Here is a 14,294-nt window from a genome sequence, read left to right on the forward strand (position 1 = left end):
TATGGACCTTTTCAAACAGTAAAGTGGTAATTAACGCTAAAAATGGTAATTTTTTCCAAATATAGATTTTATCATAACATTTTTATATGATATTATAAATATCATTATTTACTATCGACTAATTCAAAATAAAAAAGTAATCGCTATTCCCCTTTCAATACTCAAGCGTGTTTTACTTTAGAAATACTTTGTCTTATTTGTTACTTAATAAATTTGTCAATTCAAATATAAACAATGAAGGCATGTTTGACACGTGAGACGTCAAAACCCACGTTGCGACCAGATTAATCGTATCCAAAGTTTGAATATTCTTTTCAATGAATAAAATAAAATAAGATTTAATTGAAAATTCAGTTAAAATCTGCTTGAAAACTAAGAATAGATCGTATAAAATGACTTTTTATAGTAATGTGAAGCAAAAATCGTACGTTTTAAATCCACGGGGCAAACCGTTGTACGAAGGTAAGCTCAATAAAATAATGATGGTCAGAAAATACATACAATTTATGTGAATATAATTCTAGATGCGAATCGATTTGGGACAAAGATGTTGGAGAAAATGGGATGGTCCAAGGGTAAAGGGCTTGGAATGAAGGAAGATGGCGAACAGAATTTTATCCGAGTTTCGCATAAAACCGATCAAAAAGGAATGGGATATCAAGACCGCGACGATCAATGGACAGGTCATGAGAATGCCTTCAATTCGCTGCTCAAATCATTTGATAAATCAGAAAATGTATCTGAAAATGAAAGTGAAAACGAAGGCGATGTGCGAACGGGATTTGGTTTTGCATCTGGAGAAAAGAATGGTAAAAAGTCCAAATCGATTAAATCAACGATTAGCGGAAAATCATTAGAGGAAATGTCAAAAAAATCCAGCGTTCGAGTTCACTACAGAAAATTTACGCGCGGCAAAGATGTGTCGAAGTACAGTGAAAAAGATTTGGCCAATATTTTCGGGAAGAAAAGCACGGAAGATGGCGAAACATTAGAAGTTGCATCAAAGGATCCTGAACCGGATACGATTGATACAAATTTTGGAATAACAACGATTGAAACAAACACTACCATTCAAGACTATTTTCAGAAGAAGAAAATGGATTCATTGAAGCGCACCCAGGAAAATACAGGCGAATCAAAAGATGAAGTTGAGCCATCGGTTGAATTGCCAACAAAAAAGCGCCGAAAAAAAGATCAAGAAATGAAAGACACAGTTGTATCGGATGAAATAGACCCAAAAAATGAAGAACAATCGTCGGAAGGTAGGAATGAGAAAAAGAAGAAGAAGAAACCGAAAAATGAAGAGGCGTCAATCGTCGTATCGGATGAAAACAGTGAATGTGAAATTGTGTCCGTTAAAATGAAGAAGAAGAAAAAGAAGAAAAGTAAAAAGTGTTCAGAAAGTCAAACTGAAAATGTTGAAACCAACGAAGAAGAGAGTAATATTGCCAATAATGACACTGTTTGCACTGCCAATGATCAGGCAACGGAAAATGTATCGAAAAAGAAGAAAAAGGAAAGAAAAAATTCAACATCGACATCAAATTTTGAACTAGAAAAAAGTGATGAAGTTTCAGAATCAGAAAACACTCAATTTATGAGCGGTATTTTAAACATTTTGGCTAATAGCTCGGAGCGACCATCAACCTCATTGAATCAATCCAAGTCAGCTGACAACCGAAATGGTGAAATATCAAGCAAAACAACTCAAAAAATCGATATGGATGACATATTCGAAATAAATCGATATCACGCCGAAATGTTTCGATTCGTTGATTTGGATGGATTTCCAAATGCGAATCTCAGCGACTTGAGTGGTTATGGGTACAGTAAAGAATTTGAATTGAAAGTAACCGAAAAATCAAAAGATCAGGGTAAAATTAGCGATTTGTGGGATTATGCTCTCATTAATAAGTACGGAAAGGAAGCAGTTCAAGCAACAAAAGCTAAACGATATTCGGTGAAACAGCTTAAGAAAAAGAATTTGTTCATGAAATTATGATTTTTTTCAATTGTATAGAAATTCCAAAATAACTTTTAATAAATACACACAAAAAATTATGTAATTTAATTCGGTTTTGATTTTGCTTCAAAAAGACTTCTTTTTTTGGGACAGAGTTGGTATTGGAGAACTTGAATACAAAAAGAGCCGTACTTACATGAAGAGTATCCGCACTTCCACTGTGCCTATAATAGCTCTGTTTGATGATATGTTAACAACTTTACACACGACACAAATTAAATTGTTGCATATAATTCTACTTTAACCAAACGAATGTCCGGCCATTTGATCCTTTCTTTGTCACTTGTAATAAGTCCTTATTTGTCTTCAGTATCTAGGCCTATCGAATATTAAAAAAACTGACTTTTGAAGAAAACTCGTATACAACCTTTAGTAAAGCTGCTTGGATAATAGACTTATTAAAACAAAACGATACGAAAGACATCGTGCATGCAAGTGCGTTGTATGTTCGGTTCGTAAAACTCCAATTATTTTACTATTGAAATAAAGAGAATTTATTTTTTATTCAATATATTTGTGTGAACATGAGAATATGCGTTTTTTGCGCTTTTACATAAAGTTAGAGTTCTGTAGTGGGGTATTTCTTTTCTTCTTAAATTGATGAATAATAGTAATAGATTTTAATGGATTTTTTGAAAGATTTCCGTCTTCTTTTTGCGTTGTTCTAATCACTGTCGATTAGGATGAGGTCATCATCTTCTTGTTCAATGCGCGGGCGCTTGAGATTTTTGGAGGAAGTGCTTGGGCCGGCTACATCTTCTTCCATTTTTTCATCTTCAACAAAGCACACGTCATCGTCGTCGTCATCAATAACAGTTGATGTGGCCGGTTGACTGATTTCCCGTGAACTTTGACCGCCGAATGACGACGATCCAGCCGATGATGTTGTTGGCGGCGGATTCTTGTTGTTTTCACCATCTTCGATAATACATAAGTCATCATCGCTATCTTCCTGCGGTTCCTGGCGGCGTTTTTTCGCTTTTGGTTCACCATTGTCTTCTGGGACTTCTTCTTTTTCCTCAGTTTGGTTTTCTGGTATTAAAGAGTCGGGATCGGCAACAATTTCGAACAATTCGCCTTCACGCTCTACATCCTTATGAGAGATGATAACCGTCAATTCGTACTGCTGCACGAAATCGTCAACCTTTAGAATGCAACCCTCAACGACTTCCAATTCGCACAACTTCTTATCATTGTTGCAATCTGTTTCGCCCTCTTCCGACGAAATCAGCACTAAACCCTTTCCTTCGGTTATAACATCCGGTTCGATCATGTTCAAACCTTTTACCAAAACTTCATCTCGGAATTGTTTCACCGTAATGCGATTTGTGTCGATTTTCACAACAACCTGTGGCTTGTCGGAGCACACAATGCATTTTGGATTTGGTGCCATCAATTCTAAAAAAATAATACATTGTTTTGTTAGTATTTTGTTGATAACCTTTATATATTCAGTACTTACGGCGATCGGGTACGAAAATTTGATTGCGTGGGTTCAAACGTAGACGAACATAAACCGATTGACACTGTTCATATTGTTCCAATAAAACGTTGAATGCACGCATCACAACAAGACCGGCTGTAATTGCATTTGTTGTGGCAATCGCAGGAATAATATTACCAGCCATTGCTAATGAAACACGAAAAATAAGCAAAATATTACAATTAAGTTGAACTAAACGAAGACTATATATTGAATCTTACATTTGATTTCAAACCGGCTCTTTTGCGGAATGTTGAAAATCTTGGCGCGAACATTGGCACAAGCTGCCACAAAATCCATGGCTGGCTTATCATCTTTGTCCCAAACCAAATGATCATCGACCGCCAATTTTGTGAATTCCTTTTGCAAATCCGACAAACTGGTTGCGAACACACTTTGACATTCACGAATCGACCAAACTTTCTGGTCACGATTGCTTCCCGTTAGATTCGATTCATCGGATGACTTTTCGTCATCACCAAATGCACCATATCGCATTGGAACTGGTGGGGTGCGTTCCTTCCACAAATCGGACATGCTCAACAAGTATTTGATGTCATCATAGAATAGCTTGTTGAAAATCTTTTCCGCATCATAGTTTGTGTCTTGAGCCCATTGACGGGTGCTTACACGCTCCACGTTACCCTATGTTTTCAATGTTTCAATGACAATGAAGGACATTAGCATTTTTTTTATTTACTGATTTTGACTCATTTCGCATTCTTGAATATACTTACATCACTTTTTGATTCTTTTTCCAGTGCAGTGGCACCTGCATTTTCACCAGCGGCTTCTGGATCCTCCCGGTCCGGTGCAACGTCTTCATCTTCATTGTGTTCACCAAACAGTTGACTAAATGTCGCAAATAATTAACATTAAAGCAGAAGAAAATAAATAATTCCAATTCGGAAAGTTTTCGTTGACTTACTTGTACAAATGTTTTGCCCAAACGATGCAGTGAATGGGCTCGGATGGTGTATTCCGAATGGTGCAGCCTGGGAATGATTTTTGTGCTGGTTTTGGTGTACATTCATAGCATTGTGTCGATCCTTTTTTAATCAATTCCACTTGACCGTCATAGCCAGCGGTGCCACTTTCAATGAGCGGAACATTTGCCGTCAAACACATTCGATTGACGTGATTGCGTGCTTTACGATTGTCCAATGCGTTCAACACCAAATTGAACTTTTGGAAGAAACTGACGCCATAGTTGGTACTAAGCGAAGTAAAATTTTTTTTAAAAAAAGTCGTTTAAGTATTTTTTTTTACATCAAATAAAATGAACCAGCCAAAATTCATGGAAACTACGTCGTTCCAAGTATTGTTGCTAATATTACGGTAAATGTTCAACAAGAACATAAAATTGTGGTTTATGATATACTTACGTGATAATGTCGTCATGGTATGCTTTGATTTTGACATCTGGATTGAATGCCAAAGCACTTTCTCGTGCCACTTCAGCTTTTGATTTACCAACATGCTCTTTGTGGAACAAAAATTGACGGTTCAAATTGCTCACATCAATTGTATCCAAATCGATCTGCAATTAAAAATTGATTGGTAGTAGAAAAAAAAATGTACACCATCATATTGGTATTTAGAGGTACTTACGATTTCAATGTCGGAAAATCCAGACATTACCAAATTTTTCAGCACTTCACAACCAATGCCACCAGCACCGACAACCAAAATTTTGCTGTCGCCAATTTTTTGTTGAAGAGATGACTCCAACACACCAGTTATTTGTGCTGCCATTACAGTTGCCTAGGGTTAATCACAAAGAAAAGAATGGAAATAATGGGAATTAATCAATATGTAATGGAACGTAATGGAAGTAATGGAAACATATAATGAAAATCAAATATGTATAGTTTAAGATAAAAGTAATCGTCACACATTTGCAACAACATTGCTTTAATTTGTGATTTGGTAGTAGTGTTAAGAATCGCGTTCTGTTGTGGAAGAACAGAACTACTACTACTACCAAATCTCAATTTTTGTGAGCAAAGTGTTTGCTAACGCAGCTTCGTTCAATTCATTTGCAAATTGTTTTTAATTTATGTGTGTATATGTGTGATCAAACCCTTACTACTTTCTTACATACTAAATAGATATTGATATTGTGATTTTTTGAAATGGATGTAATGGGTGTAATGGAAAAATAATCGAAAGAATGGATAGCATTCTTCAATAATGGAATAGTAATTTTTAAAGTAAGTATACCCTGACAGTTGCGCTTAAATTTCACAATATCAATGAATTACCAAATTATGTTGAACCCAATGGCTTTTGATTGACTTTTTATTGTTTTATAGTCGATATGTGTATAAATTGTTTAATAAAATCACAACGAATGTGTTGCAAACAATTTTGAGCGTAAAAAAATTGACTTTTGTGGAATTATGAAGCCAAAACAAGAACAAGCACACTCAGCAATATGTTGATACCCGGCGTTTCATGAAATGTCATTGTGTTATAGCATTTTGGGGTGCGTCTCATAAATTGAATTAAGTGCGTGGTACAAAGTATACCATTTCACAGATTTTCGAAACAAAAAGATTTTTTGTTGTGAAAAATTAGAATTTTTTAAAGAAATTTTATTTTATATTGTATTGAATGCATTTTATTTTTATTTTAAACAGAATGGAAAATAGCATACGAAAAGCGTCAAAATGTAATTCAAATCAAACGTAAAGTATCGTTAAGTACCCGTCTCTTGTGTATCAGTGTAAACAAATAAATTCAATTTATTAAGAAAATTGATAGGAATATGCGTTCAATAAATATTTCAGTCAATTTGACTATCGAAATCAATTATTGTTTAAAAAAAAATGAAGGTTTTTCAAACATAAGAACAAAGGGAACATCGAAATTGCTCAGAGATCCTGTCATAGTGCAGATATTTATGTATTATATATCCATGCAAAAAATTTCGATCATATGCTTTATGCTGAGGACTTTTGTTGTATGCTATCTCAAAATCCTTAAATATGGGATCATTTCTTTTATTATATCTTCTAAGGATCTGTAAAAGACACTATTTGAAAAGTTCAATGAAAATGCAATACTTTGAATGTTTTCAAAATATTGGGTGTATAAATTAATTTTGAGGGATTTCTACCAGATGGTGTAACTTGTACTGTAACGCATCGGACCATACTGTAACTTTATTCACGTGAAAGCCACATCATTTGACATTAGTTTTCTGAATGTGTTATTTTGTCAAAGTGTAAACAACATAATTTTTTCGCTTACAATCATGTCAGCATATGTGCCAAAAAAACAGCATTTGCGGGAAGTTTTACTTTTCTTCTTTAATTCGAAGAAAAGTGCCGCTGAGAGCCATCGATTATGGTCGGAAACTTATGGTTCTGACCATAAAATATCGATTAAAACATGCGAGTACTGGTTTCGACGCTTCAAAAGTGGTGATTTCAACGTGGAAGACCAAGAACGGTCAGGTCAGCCAAAAAAGTTCGAAGATGCAGAATTGCAAGCATTATTGGATGAAAACTCGGCCCGAACCCAAAAAGAACTCGCAATGGAGTTAAATGTAACTCAAGCAACCATTTCCGGACGTTTACATACCATGGGAATGATTCGAAAGCTAGGAAAATGGGTACCACATCAACTGACTGAAAACCAACTCAAAGCACGAATCACAGCATGCAGAGAACATCTCAAAGAACACAAAAAACATAGTTTTTTGAGTCGAATTGTCACGGGCGATGAAAAGTCGGTCTATTACGACAACCCCAAACGTAAAGGAGCGTATGTTGATCCAGGCCAACCAGGACCATTTTCGGGAAGAAAAGCACGGAAGATGGCGAAACATTAGAAGTTGCATCAAAAGATCCTGAACCGGATACGGTTGATACAAATTTTGGAATAACAACGATTTAAACAAAAACTACTATTCACACCCAATAATTTGATTAATACGATCTACAACATCTACGTTATATGAACTTGCAACATTACGTACAAATATTTATATTGCGTAAAAGAGATTATCATTTTCTTTTTGATCAATCAATATATCATATAATAAATCATAAATAAAACGCTTTATTGATAATTTCCCCCATCTAGAAAAAAATGCACAACTTATTATTTTATTCTCTTTCCATATATTGTTGTTCTTCGTTCCTATCGAGTTCTCTTTCCGTTCAAATCCATAAAACGAATGCCGTTGTGCATTTGGCAGTGAGAACATAGCAAATAGTTGACAGTCATAAACTCTTTATTCTTGAAGACAGTTTGTTTGCATAGTGCAATCGATCGTCAAGTTATTGTAAAAAGTTCTATTATAAAATGAATGAAGTGAAGACAGGTAAAAATATTATTATACGTTTTTTTTTAAATAAAAACAACAAACATAAGAGAGAATATTTCGAATTTCAGTTCATCAATGTGTATTTTGTCCAAAAATATTGGCAAGTGCTGCTGCAAAAGATGAGCATATTTTAGGGCATATTGTTCAAGAAACCTGTAAAGAATGTGACCAGAATATGATTCGATTTGGTGGAAATGTGTACATTTTGCATAATGCTATAACATGTGTCAAGAAAGGTTCGAATTCAGTGGGAAACTCCGAATCGATTCCAGACGTTAATCAACGTATCGGGTTTGAAAATATCCAAAATTTCGATGAAAATAGCTCAACATCAGGTTCATCGATGTCACCAACATGTTGCGTTGAAGAAGTGTACATTAAAATCGAACCGATTGAGGAAAATGAGCAACCAAATGTAATTGATGAATCAATTGCAGTTGCACCGGTGCAAAGCGTTCAAAACTCCCCTCATAACTCAAGCGAATCGTCCACCAAATTACACACTGAAAACAAAGTAATTTGCCTTGAAAAACCGAAACAAGTGAAGCGAAACAAAAAGAACGAATCGTCCGAGTGCGATGTGTGTGGTAAAATTCTCAGTAATCAAAGTACATTGCGTCGACATAAAATAATTGTTCACAGTTCACGTGGGTCAATATTTTGCAAAGTTTGTGCCCGTGTATTTTCTAGCGCCTATCAATTGACAAAACATAAAATCGAATGTATTTTAAAACGGCGAAATGACGGTCCAGCCTTAGAAGATATTTCGTTCGAATGTTACATTTGTAAAGCGAAATTTAAGACAAAACGACGAACTATCGAGCATATTCGATGGAAACATGATCCACAGGTGAAAACATTCAAATGTGAAGTGTGTGGCAAGAAATTTTTTGAAAGATGGATGCTGAAAAGCCATCTGGAATGCATTCATTTAAATATTAAAAATTTTGTGTGCAGCTCATGTGGCACAGCGTTTAGAACAAAACATCAACTCAAGGTGCATGAGAACCAACACACGGGCAACATGCCATTTGTGTGCACGTACGAAAACTGTGGCAAACAATTTAAGAGTCGGTCAGCCAGAGAATCACACGTTCGAATACACACCGGCAAAAGACCATATCGCTGCAAAATCCATGAGTGCAACGCACGATTTATTGATAGCATTGTTTTGAAGCGGCATAAACAAGCGGTGCATGGCATTTTTGTCAACAAATTCGTATGCAATGCATGCGATGGAATTTTTCCAACAAAAACCTCATTGAGATCACATACCTGCAATCCGTTTATAATTGAATGGTGATGATTGACCGGACTGAAGTGCTTATTTACGGTTTACAACAGTTTTAAACTAAAGACATAGCTAGATTCTTAGAACATACATGTAAACAGATGATTCAACAACAGAGCCACTGGAATTTCACTCACAAAGTTATAAAAAACTATATTGAAGAGCTGAGACTAATTCTGTTTATTCGTTCATATAAATGTTTGATATTATAAATTGAGTCTATTTATTTGTTGAAAGAGTTTATGAACTAATTTTGAAAAGAATATTAAGTAATTCCTAAGGGATAAACAGAGATTTTCAATTAATAACTAATAAATGATGAAGACATCATTTTCGGTTCGTTGTGCGTAGTTTAATAGCACCGAATTCAGATTGGACATTTATCAGTAATTGGTTTGAAATTATTTTTCTTCGTTAGTTTATAAAGTGAATATTTGACAGCAAGGAAATACCACTGAATCACTGCAAATAAAAAAAAAGAAAATTGTATTAGAAAACGATATCAATAACGTTTATTGACCTATACAAACCAAAAATGAGTAAGGCGATCATCCAAATGGTGGCTATAGTCAAATCCATAATTTCGTATAATTTATCCTGATCGATATTATCTCCATAGGGAGAACTTAGAAAATCTGCTCTTCTAATAAGCGCAGCGTGTATGTCTTTAAGAAATATTACCCCAAGTGATGCGAAAATAAGTACAACAACGAAGAAGATGCAATTGGTTGCAGACCAAATAATATTAAACAGCATTGCTTTGGTGTTTTGCTGTAGAAAAGAATAAAGCACATTGACGCTGTATTATATTTTTATCCAAATATTCTAGACCATCAATCTATCTAAAGTGTGAGTTGATTTCGTTGGTATGGAAATAAGATATTCACTCAAATATGCAATATCTCAATACATTGACTTGAAAAAAATTCTTGCATTGCATGCTGCATATCTGAGTTGATAAAATAAACTAAATTTTAATTCTAGGTCAATATTCGTCAATGCCAATAAATTTCGTAGTTCGATTGAATGAATTATTTACCTGCTGAATTCCATACAACCAGGAGATCGTGGTCAGGAGTGATAAAACTGTTGAAGACAGACATTTAGTGGCGAAAAAAGTTGAGGAAATTAATTTTATAAAGGTCTTACCATCAATTGCATAGTCAATTGAAATTGGATCGCGAATGTCTTTTAACAACCATACCAGAGTTGTAAATAATTCAAAAATTCCAAGAAATATTCCACCCGTTTTCAAATCAAAACCACAGAGAGAACTAACCGTCAACAAACTCATTTTCACCTTGAAGTAAAAAATATATATAGAAAAACACTTATTTACTTGAATCATTTTAAATTACAGATTGACTAGCATAGCTCAATATTCATATTCAATAAATGAAAAACACAATGTATTTCAAAAATAATAAAATATTTTGAAAACTAGATATTTTCTTGAAATAGTTGTAAAATTTCGATTCAAAGATCATTAACAAAAGGATGGAATTTGAAATTCGTACGATGGGAGATTTTTTTAAAAATAAAAACAGTGTATTTTAAAAAATATTTCATAATCACAAACAAAAAACTCACTGTAATAGAATGAAATCAACGCAAGACTTATTCGATCGAAAATAAAATTGAAATGCGCCGCTGCTATGAAAACTTCGTGCAAATTGCTTTCAGTGCACAAGAAAATATCGTTTGTTGTAATATGAGCACTATTTTTTTCGGAATATGGTAATCAAAAGTTGCAATGTTGCAAAAATATGAAGTTGTGTTGAAGTGAAATTTTAGACGTGTGCAAAGTTAATTTGTTCATAAATATAAAGAATAAGGTGAATACAATGAAAAAATCCGTTTAAACAGCGCATTTTGGTTTTTTTTTGTAGCGACAAAAGCACTTTTTGAGCATATTAGATGGAAATACGATCCACAGGTGAAAACATTCAAATAGCTCAACTTCATTGAGATCACATAGCCGCGATCCGTTTATGAGTGAATGGTAATGATTGAACGGATTGAAGCGCTTAGCTTTACTTTTGTACTAATTTTTATGTCATTTTTTATTCATTCAAATTCACTAGAGAAAGCAATAAATGTAACCTCCACATACTCACTATATTTTACTTATCATCGAGGCACCTATTTTTGTTATTCCTTTTACATTCTTTCGAAATAAATAATAGAAGATTTTTTGAAAACTTCCGTATTTATTCAATTTGTGTATTTATAGCTGGCATTCAATTGAAATAGCAAAGTTGAAGGATGTGATCGGTAGTTTGAATTCGAACATCTTTCGAACTTCGAAAAGACCAAGCGTGATAGTTCAAAATCACGTTCATAATTATCTATCTGTGTATTAATAACTACAAAATTCATCGTTGGAATTATTTCGAAGTAATATTTATTGAACAATTATCAAGTGTTTCAAAGTTACTACTTCACAAGAAAACGAAAAAAGTCAAGAAAAAGAATAATAATTGCAATAGTTTATCAATTTATGAACTTTGTTTCTTTCTGTAATCAAAGTCGGCATTATTTGAAAAAGTATAGTTTGCTTAAATTGTTATGTATAATTGAATTCATCAGAGATAAAGAAAATAAACGTCTCTTACACGGAACATTGATAAAGTTTTCTGATTTTTGCGTTTTTCTCATAGAATTTTATCAAATTTCTTCATTAAGTTTGTTTCCACATTCTTTATTGGAATTTACACGCGAACTCTAACGCCCGGAAATCCTTTGGTACCCAAACCGGTAATTTTGAATAGATATCCAGCCAACTCGTTATCCGAGTCGCCCGAACTTGCTGTTGTTACGTATAGAATATCTAAATTTGGACCACCAAACGTTATCGATGACACTTGCTTAGCCGGAATTGGTATTTCCATTAAGATTTTTCCCGTTCTATGTGAGAATAAACAAAAAGTGGTCCATTTATCCAAGGTTAACAAGTTTTTAAATTTTAACTATGCAAAGATAAGATAGAATCGTTCTTACTTCGGTTCAACTTTGACCACATTCGATCCGCCAAAATTGGTAATATATAAATTTCCCTCCGTATCAATTGTGAGTCCATCGGGAAGGAAGCCGGCATTTTTCCCATTATCGCTAAAGTCGATTACAACACGTTCGTTGGCTGAAAAAAGCGGATTGAAAAATAGTATAAAACCTCTTCTTTGTTGAAACCGAATATAAAGAACTCACAGATGTCACCGGTTTTACGATCCCAATCGTATTCTTTGACATCAAATTTTCCGGTGTCGATGTAATACATTTTATTTGTTGTTTCATCCCAAGCCAAACCATTCGACACAAAGACACCGTCCGTTAATTCATAAACACCGTCGCCTTTGATATATTTATACAACGAACCTGCTGCAACTTGGAAAATGTCACCACATTTTTCCGAACGCATTGTTCCACCATAGAAACTGAAGAGACATTTATGATTAGAATATAAGAACTGCTGAATAATTATTGCTATGCTGTCGAACTTACCGACCCAGGGGGCAAGCTTTGGCGGCATTGAAGCGATTATTCTGCTTATCACCTTCAACTTCAAAAGCGATTGGACCGAGAAGTGCTCGGTTTGATACCCCATCCCAATGCACAATGCCAACTCGGCGACCAAGTCCAAGTGCATATTCATCTTTGGCACTGGTTTTTGTTGCATTCGCAACTGGAATTATGAAACCAACCACCTTCTCACCATCAACTGTTGCCGAATAAACTTTATTTTCCTTGTAATCATAACGGAAAATTGTACCCTCAACATCGTTATAGTACAACGATTGGGTAAGCTCATCCCAATGCGCTCTTGTACCGACAATTGTTCGTGTTGATGGAACTTTTTCCACTTTGAACGACATCTAATTAAGACGAACAAATATAAAACGGAATATGTCACAGTCAAGATCATGACAATGTTATATAATCTAGAGCATCGTTATCTATATGACTCTGATTGCATGCAATAAACAGATTCGTTAAGCTAAAGTTTATCGGAGAATTTTTCAAAGTTTAATTGATTATAGCACGCAAAATGTTATTCAATGAATGAAGAGACCTTTATGAGTCTGTGGAATTTTCTGATATATTTTTTTTTCATTTAACAATTTAAAATCAATCTCTTTGTTCTCCAACTGCACATATGCGATGATTTGAAACACAAAAAAACTTTACATTCGACGAAAACTCTATTTGCAATTTTCAACTCACCTTATTTGTTGTAAATAGCGTTGAATGTAAAGCAAAAAAATCAAAATTAAAATATTTTTGAGCTATTAATAATCTCACTGTGATTTGTTACACACTCACAGTCGAACTGATCTCATAAGTTGAACATAAATTGTGCTAATAGTCAAAATCACTGATTAATGAAATTTGTTTATATGTTATTTATCAGCAGCAAACGAGTGTGTGCCGTGTACGCAAACTTTATGGTCAACTGACAAATGAAGGCAGACTATTTGCAGTTATAAAATATATGAATATCAAGTCGTTCTCATATAATTGAGAGAGAATGAGAGAAAAAAGCATTGAAGGGAGATGATAATCATACAAACGAACGAATGAACGATCCTTTATATAAAATATTAGCTTTGTATCTTATATTGTGTTTTTGTTATTGTTTTGTTTCATGACTCTTTGTATTCGGTTCATTAAACGATCGGTTTCGACATTGCGCGATATAAATACAAGCACGAGCATTATCTGTGAATAACGAGAGGCGCGGATACACGTCACTCCTCTTTGTTATTGCATTTTGAGTCAAGGAAAATAAACAAAACATCACAAATATACTATCTCATTGAAATCCATACGGGAACAGTTAATGGTATACAAGTGAACAAAAACGTTACCCTCCCCAATAATATTCCAATAATAAAAAAAGAAAAATAATCTACTTAAATGCATACTTTACCACACTGGAATACACATATTCTTGACATTTGAAATATAAATTGTTTTTCGGTATAAATTTATAATTTAAAAGAGGCAATCGATTAAATACTTTATTTCTTTATGAATAATAGCAGCTAAATTAATTGAATACGAAAATAAAAATCATTGATACAATATTTTATCATGGCTGTTGTGCATCCATATATCTCATATAAAAACAAATGTCGGTGTACACGTCCATTTAACGTTAAAG

At 34.0% G+C, this 14,294-nt stretch overlaps 5 protein-coding genes across 7 annotated transcripts; 2 read left to right on the forward strand and 3 right to left on the reverse strand.

Moving 5' to 3' along the window:
- The first annotated feature begins 265 nt into the window (after window positions 1–265).
- On the forward strand, window positions 266–2,066 carry LOC116344444 (PIN2/TERF1-interacting telomerase inhibitor 1). The gene is made up of 2 exons (XM_031772995.1): window positions 266–462; window positions 525–2,066. Exons 1-2 carry the CDS (start codon window positions 393–395, stop codon window positions 2,000–2,002), a joined length of 1,548 nt encoding a protein of 515 aa, XP_031628855.1. The 5' UTR covers window positions 266–392; the 3' UTR covers window positions 2,003–2,066.
- A 427-nt stretch (window positions 2,067–2,493) lies between these two features.
- LOC116344432 (SUMO-activating enzyme subunit 2) lies at window positions 2,494–5,951 on the reverse strand. 3 transcript variants are annotated; one of them, XM_031772976.1, is made up of 8 exons: window positions 5,771–5,951; window positions 5,118–5,270; window positions 4,892–5,046; window positions 4,435–4,722; window positions 4,244–4,358; window positions 3,728–4,151; window positions 3,486–3,653; window positions 2,494–3,421 (listed from the first exon to the last, which is right to left on the reverse strand). In XM_031772976.1, the coding sequence occupies exons 2-8, from the start codon at window positions 5,259–5,261 to the stop codon at window positions 2,688–2,690; spliced, it is 2,028 nt and encodes a 675-aa protein (XP_031628836.1). In that variant the 5' UTR covers window positions 5,262–5,270; window positions 5,771–5,951; the 3' UTR covers window positions 2,494–2,687. The 3 variants fall into 3 exon arrangements, with proteins under 3 accessions (XP_031628836.1, XP_031628834.1, XP_031628837.1); XM_031772974.1 differs by having other exon boundaries at window positions 5,742–5,951; XM_031772977.1 differs by having other exon boundaries at window positions 5,730–5,951.
- Window positions 5,952–8,017: 2,066 nt separating this feature from the next.
- LOC116343660 (zinc finger E-box-binding homeobox protein zag-1-like) lies at window positions 8,018–8,820 on the forward strand. Its single transcript, XM_031771865.1, has 2 exons — window positions 8,018–8,692; window positions 8,800–8,820. The coding sequence occupies exons 1-2, from the start codon at window positions 8,018–8,020 to the stop codon at window positions 8,818–8,820; spliced, it is 696 nt and encodes a 231-aa protein (XP_031627725.1).
- A 469-nt stretch (window positions 8,821–9,289) lies between these two features.
- On the reverse strand, window positions 9,290–10,849 carry LOC116344469. Its single transcript, XM_031773020.1, has 5 exons — window positions 10,724–10,849; window positions 10,283–10,433; window positions 10,173–10,219; window positions 9,664–9,904; window positions 9,290–9,595 (listed from the first exon to the last, which is right to left on the reverse strand). Exons 2-5 carry the CDS (start codon window positions 10,425–10,427, stop codon window positions 9,501–9,503), a joined length of 528 nt encoding a protein of 175 aa, XP_031628880.1. The 5' UTR covers window positions 10,428–10,433; window positions 10,724–10,849; the 3' UTR covers window positions 9,290–9,500.
- Window positions 10,850–11,619: 770 nt separating this feature from the next.
- Window positions 11,620–13,584, reverse strand: LOC116344460 (regucalcin-like). The gene is made up of 5 exons (XM_031773011.1): window positions 13,355–13,584; window positions 12,635–13,005; window positions 12,341–12,567; window positions 12,134–12,272; window positions 11,620–12,040 (listed from the first exon to the last, which is right to left on the reverse strand). The coding sequence occupies exons 2-5, from the start codon at window positions 13,003–13,005 to the stop codon at window positions 11,845–11,847; spliced, it is 933 nt and encodes a 310-aa protein (XP_031628871.1). The 5' UTR covers window positions 13,355–13,584; the 3' UTR covers window positions 11,620–11,844.
- Window positions 13,585–14,294: the final 710 nt, after the last annotated feature.

The sequence above is a fragment of the Contarinia nasturtii genome, unplaced genomic scaffold, assembly GCF_009176525.2.
Source record: "Contarinia nasturtii isolate CC-2019 unplaced genomic scaffold, AAFC_CNas_1.1 Cnas_scaffold_1037, whole genome shotgun sequence".
NCBI lineage: Eukaryota > Metazoa > Arthropoda > Insecta > Diptera > Cecidomyiidae > Contarinia > Contarinia nasturtii.